We start from the raw sequence: 6573 nt of genomic DNA, 5'->3' as shown, positions 1-6573 counted from the left end.
ATTGTTTTTGGTCTCGATCCTTCACATGCATACATGAGTGACATGACTACCGATCAATGTGAGCAGCTATCAAGTTGTGCCGTCGCTTTCATTGCTTGACAATGAGCATAATGGTTTAAACTTACTCGTTTTTTATATAACGAACAAAGAGAATCTATATTCTACACGCATATCTAGCTACGTAAGTGTTTCTGATTTTGTGGTCGATAATTAACTGTTGGGATTGATTGGCAAGCGTAGACAATGCAACACAACAAAGAAATTTGTGCGGAAATTCAGACCAGAGACAGAAATACAGAATAGCTGCAACACGTAGGCGACAAGGAAATTTCAGACAGCGATGCGTAGTTTAGTCGTAGTCGTAGAGACGTCTGAAGATTAAACTTTTAGCAAGTGCAACTTCTTCGGCCAAGGCGTACGTGTGGGCCGGGTAGATAGCTAGGCGGCTTCTAGATACTCCACACAATCTAGCTTGTAGCGCTGCCAATGAAGATTTTTCACTTCCTCCTACCGATCCTTCTCTACCATGGATTCCAATTCGTGGCCTTCAGTGCTGCGGCCGATGACCACTTCGTCTTCTCCGGCTTCCAAGGTGCCAACCTCAGCCTCGACGGCACGGCCACGGTCACGCAGGAAGGCCTCCTTGAGCTGACCAATGGTGCCGTGCAGCTCAAAGGCCACGCCTTCTTCCCGGTTCCATTCCGTCTCCGCCGGTTGCCCGGAGGCGCGGTGCAGTCCTTCTCCACCTCCTTCGCGTTCGGCATCCTCACCACCTACCCCAACCTGAGCTGCCATGGCATCGCTTTCGTCATCGCGCCGAGCAAGGATTTCTCCACCGCTCTTGCGGCCCAGTACATGGGCCTCGCCAACATCGACAACAACGGAAACGCCAGCAACCACATCTTCGCTGCTGAGCTCGACACCATGCATAACATCGAGTTCGAGGACATCGACAACAACCATGTCGGTGTGAACATCAACGGTCTTCGCTCCGTGCAGTCGCACGCTGCTGGCTACTACGGTACCAGCGAGAACAACAGCTTCCAGAGCATGAGCCTCATCAGCGGGGATGTTATGCGGGCGTGGCTGGATTATGACGGAGAGCTCGCACGGATTGACGTCACCATTGCTCCCATCCAGATGTCCAAACCAGCAAGGCCACTCGTCTCTGCCACGTACAACCTCTCCGACGTGCTAATGGAGCAAGCGTACATCGGCTTCTCTTCTGCGACCGGCCCGATCAACTCCCGGCACTACATTCTTGGCTGGAGCTTCGGCATCAACAGACCAGCTCCGGCCATCGACATCGCTAACCTGCCGAAGCTGCCTCGTCTTGGCTCCAAGCGAAGATCCAAGGTCCAGGAAATCCTGACACCAGTTGCTGTTGCAGCATTCCTCCTTGCTCTGGGCATGGGCGTGGTTCTACTTGTACGAAAGAGATTGAGGTACGCTGAGCTAAGAGAAGATTGGGAGGTCCAGTTTGGACCACATCGGTTCTCCTACAAGGATTTGTTCCATGCGACCGATGGATTCGACGACAGGCACCTACTCGGCGCAGGTGGGTTCGGCAGGGTGTATAGAGGAGTGCTTCCGACATCCAGATTGGAGGTTGCTGTGAAGAGGGTGTCCCACGAGTCGAGGCAGGGCATGAAGGAGTTTGTCGCTGAGGTTGTCAGTATCGGCCACATCCGACACCGTAACCTCGTGCAGTTACTTGGTTACTGCCGGAGAAAAGGAGAACTTCTTTTGGTGTACAGCTACATGCCAAATGGAAGCCTTGATAAATATCTGCATTACGAAGGACAAAAGCCAGTACTGAACTGGGAGCATAGGTTTCAGATCATCAAAGGCATTGCATCTGGGTTGCTGTACCTTCATGACAAGTGGGAGAAAATTGTCATTCACCGGGACATCAAGGCAAGCAACGTGCTCCTCGACGAAGAAATGAACGGGCGGCTCGGTGATTTCGGCCTCTCAAGGCTGTACGACCATGGCACCGACCCCCAAACCACACATATGGTTGGCACCATGGGTTACATGGCCCCGGAGCTAGTACGCACGGGCAAGGCGTCACCTCCTACAGATGTGTTTGCTTTTGGGACGTTCCTCCTCGAGGTTACATGTGGACTAAGGCCTATCAGGGAAGACTCACAAGGCGACCAGTTTCTGTTGGTTGACTGGGCGCTGGAGCATTGGCATGGCGGGACGCTCCTCAAGACGGTGGATCCAAGGTTGCAAGGTGACTACGACGTCGACGAGGTGTCCCTTGTGCTGAAGCTTGGGCTTTTGTGCTCTCACCCTTACAACAATGCAAGGCCAAGAATGCAACATGTCATGGAGTATCTCGATGGAGACATGCCTATCCCGGAGTTGGCGCCGGCGCATCTGAGCTTCAATGTGATGGCCCTACTGAAAAACAAAGGCAACCCGCATATAATGGCATCGGCACCATCGTCAGTGGTTAGCATCGGCGCTATATCTGATCTATCAGGAGGAAGGTGATGAAATGACATGTATCATGTCCTGTACTTGACTGGCCCATTTTGTTAGCTCTTATATAATGTGAGTCTGTTACAAGTAAAATTAGGACTAAGTAGTAAATCAGATAAATGCTTGCTGCAAATGATATTGCCACATGGATTGGTTGTTCCGTCACAAGATGTACGTAAAATAAAGCTTGAAGAACAACATCCAAATCTGGCAAGAAAAAGGGCAATCCCATTGTTTACTGATGGACTTCCCTAAATTATGTTGACGAAAGGCAGAGCTTGATTTGGATATTTGGTGTTGTCCAGTTACTTCTGAAGAAATGAAATGGTTTTATATATGCACTGAAATGGGGCATGAGATTCATGTTTTTCAGATACACATAGAAATGTGCTGTAGCAAGTCCAACATTCCATCTCTGCATAAATTACATTATTTTTCTCTGAAACTGATCCGGCGTAGTTGTCGAACAAAAATTGCATTGTCTGGCTTGAAAAGGAGAAACAAGCTTTCAGTGTACCGACGGTTCTATGGACAAACATATTGTTACCAGGGGTGTTAAAAAACGGTTTGAGTTGAACCAAGGAAATCATGAGCCAATTTTTTGCACTAATTTGGTTGTCGTTATTGGAGCTACCGAAGGAAAATGAACTACGGCAGTGTTCATCGGATTCCATAGTTCGTATAGAACCCAGGGGTTACTCTCGATGGGTTATATCATCTTATTCAAGTATTAAGACAATGCATAACTCCAATATACCGGTAAAGATATCTAGTGTCAGACTTACCACAGTACAGTGCACATGGATACCCTGTTTTCATTTTGATTTCTAAATAAGGAACTTGACACCCTGATGATCGAAGCTACTAACGGTGGAATACTACAAGAACGCCATGAATTGAACTGAAATAAGCAGTTATAATCCAGGTCATGCTCAAAAGAAAATTTGCACATGATGACACTAAATTAAAACTAAGCAGCTAAGTATCCGAGATTAATTGATTGCCAAGAGTGCTATCCGAGAGTCTATGTACCGAATTTAATGGACTCATAATCAAAGTTAAAGAAATGATGATAATGTTTTCTTGGTTCTTTCATCGCTAGCAAGAGAGACAAGTGATTTTTTTATAGAAAAGTAACTAGATTTTTACATTTAGACATGGAAGGATATTTACCTTTCAGGATATATTTTCCGTCTTTCATAATACGGTTAACCACCATGTTAACTAATCGATTACGAAAAATAGGATCGGATTTTGCAGTTCTTTTTTCTGCAGTACCTCGACGTGACATGAGCGTGAAAGAGGTTCAAGAATCCGTTTTCTTTTTATAAGGGCTAAAATCACTTATTTTTTTGGCTTTTTGACCCCATATTGTAGGGTGGATCTCGAAAGATAGGAAAGATCTCCCTCCAAGCCGTACATACGACTTTAATCGAATACGGCTTTCCACAGAATTCTATAGGGATCTATGAGATCGAGTATGGAATTCTGTTTACTCACTTTAAATTGAGTATCCGTTTCCCTCCTTTTCCCGCTAGGATCGGAAATCCTATATTTTCCATATCCATACGATCGAGTCCTTAGGTTTCCGAAATAGTATAATGGAAAAAGAAGTGCTTCGAATCATTGCTATTTGACTCGGACCTGTTCTGAAAAAGTCGAGGTATTTCGAATTATTTGTTGACACGGATAACAACGGAATGATATCTAAATGAGTTGCTTTTCTATCTGGACAAGAAGCCCAATTATGTCTAACCATCCTGGCCAATTCCATCCCACTACTTTTGGAAAGCACCAGCTCAAATCAGCCCACGTCGAGATCTTGACAGGATATCGCAAAAATGTCCATATGTGTCCCTGAAATTCAAAAGGAAACAAAAAACTGGCTAAGTGCTATTTGTGCTGCAATTTTTTTATACAAACTTCTGCTAAACTGAAACAAGGACAAAAGATAGAGCGTCATTACACACCTGAACCACCTTTCCTGCGTCAAGCATCGTCCTAGCCACCAAGCAAATATTTCCGTAGTTGCTGCAAGGCAATTGCTAACCCATAAATGAACAATTTGTATACTCCCGCTTTGCTCAAGCTAACCTCAGCCTTGATGCACACAATCACACTAGATAGACTCCTTGGACTAACCAATGACTCCTTTAACAAATTAACATCCAAACGGAAGTATTTAATCACTAGTAAGTTAATTCGGTTAACTTTGTGATATTTATAGTTATCTTTGCATAGAGGATATGTATGTAACTTTTGTGTATCTGATGAAAAACTCAAGGCCTAGTGAGGAAATTTGCAGTAGTTATGCAGAAAAACGAAAAACAAAAAAAAATACAAACAGAAGTGGAAACAGCAATCCACTAAAACTAGACCTGTAAATTTCTTCCTCATCTTCTCTAGCAAGATAAGCTGCAAATAACTTCCCTTACAGAAAACTGGTAGACCTAGAAATGAGATAATACTGCAATCTTGTTATTCAAAATATCATGCTCTATTCTCATCCTTGGTATGGAGCAGGGTATATCTATGATTTGGAATAAACAGAGGACAAGGTGTAAGAGATCTAAGGTATCGGATCTAAAATAAACTTAGAGATATATCATTCTTAAACCTACTTTAATAAAGAACTGAAACAAAAGATTCTACAATAATTATAATGGGAGTAGATTGCAACATGCGCCAGGTAGATCACCACCTGTTTCACTTCTTTTTTGTGAAGCAAAAGAAGTTGTTCTGCTATTCAATTAGAAGAAGAACGAGGTTATGTGCATGCATGCCCCAATGAAGGGGATGAAAAAGAAACCTAAGGAGCGACATGGACAGCCCTCACTTGATTCACTTAGGAACAGGTTTCAAAAGATTTTTCAGTTTACATCGGGTCGATATTGTACTTTGCAGAATTTAAATATAATAATTATGGTGGTGTCCTACTACTGACCTCCTTGACAATGAATTTTGTTGTGTATAGTTGACCTCGTCTTACATATAGAAGAAATATTTTTATTCTCTGTAATAGAAGCATAAATCAGATGTATTCCAATCCATGGAAAAAATAGCGCGCTATTCCAACGCTAATAGCACGCTATAGCATATTTGGGGAGCCGACGCTACGCTATTTCGGCGCTATAGCGCGCTATTCGCGTTAATAGCACGCTATAGCATGCTAATAGCGTATTTTTAGACCCACGCTATTTTGTTATAGCGCGCTATTTTTTTCCTTGATTCCAATAGATGTTTTCAAATGAACAAAATAAGTGATGATTTTGCACTTCTGTGCACAAAAATATTTTTCAATAAACATGCATCGGCAGACGCTGTGTTAATGAGTAGGCCACAAAAGAAAAATATATAACTGTCTGTTGTTTCTTTTGCAATCAGTCAACCTGGTTGCATTCAAGTAAGGTTCAGGTAATGGAACCGGTGTGGCTTCAATAAAGAGATTTTTTTTTAGGTTAGATAGAGAGATATTTGAAACTGTACTCTACCAGATATCAGCAACCATGGGCCCAACTGTAACAGCTAGAACTAGGATCTAATAATCTAAAGCATATCATCTATTCTATCATCTAAGCCTTGATTAGAACAAACATATCTTGCTGTTTTGCACTAATTTAACAGAACCAGCTTCCATGCAGCTTCAGTTGATACACTGAGCCTATCCTTTTACTCTCTATTCTAGTTCCAGAACCTCTTGTCTTCTCGAAACACGGATTTGGCTCAGAATTGCACTTCTTCAGTTCCAGGGTTTCCCTGAATTTGGAAGTTACCATTTTGACTTGTTAGCCTTGTAGTGTGTGGGAAGTCCTACTAGAAGGTACTAACTTAACTCCAAAGCAAGGATTACTCTAACAATTCCCCCCCTAATCCTTGCTCTTCGTGCTTGAATTGATCTGGACCATTCCAGTTCTAGCTCGCAGCTCCTGAACCTTTACTCGCCCAAGTGATTTTGTCAAAATGTCAGCAAGCAAAAGTATTGACGAAACTAGCTTTGATGCTTCCATCTTCCAAGCAATCTCTGATGAAGTGATACCAAATATCAATATGTTTGTTGCGCTCATGGAAGACTGGATTTTCAGC

At 43.2% G+C, this 6573-nt stretch overlaps 1 protein-coding gene and 1 long non-coding RNA gene across 2 annotated transcripts; one reads left to right on the top strand and one right to left on the bottom strand.

Annotated features, from left to right (window-relative positions):
• Nucleotides 1-458: 458 nt before the first annotated feature.
• Nucleotides 459-2647, top strand: LOC124675484 (L-type lectin-domain containing receptor kinase SIT2-like). Its single transcript, XM_047211561.1, has one exon. The coding sequence runs from the start codon at nt 487-489 to the stop codon at nt 2500-2502; it is 2016 nt and encodes a 671-aa protein (XP_047067517.1). The 5' UTR covers nt 459-486; the 3' UTR covers nt 2503-2647.
• A 1457-nt stretch (nt 2648-4104) lies between these two features.
• LOC124675486 lies at nt 4105-4819 on the bottom strand. The gene is made up of 2 exons (XR_006993294.1): nt 4461-4819; nt 4105-4347 (listed from the first exon to the last, which is right to left on the bottom strand). It is a non-coding gene; the product is annotated as an uncharacterized LOC124675486 (long non-coding RNA).
• Nucleotides 4820-6573: the final 1754 nt, after the last annotated feature.

The sequence above is a fragment of the Lolium rigidum genome, chromosome 7 (genome assembly GCF_022539505.1).
Source record: "Lolium rigidum isolate FL_2022 chromosome 7, APGP_CSIRO_Lrig_0.1, whole genome shotgun sequence".
Classification (NCBI taxonomy): Eukaryota; Viridiplantae; Streptophyta; class Magnoliopsida; order Poales; family Poaceae; genus Lolium; species Lolium rigidum.
Note: the sequence above shows the minus strand (reverse complement) of the source record. Positions and strands in the feature narration are given on the sequence as shown.

Bases quoted from the DNA above. Each gene is read 5' to 3' on its own strand.
- LOC124675484 (XM_047211561.1), top strand. From the start codon at position 487: ATGAAGATTTTTCACTTCCTCCTACCGATCCTTCTCTACCATGGATTC.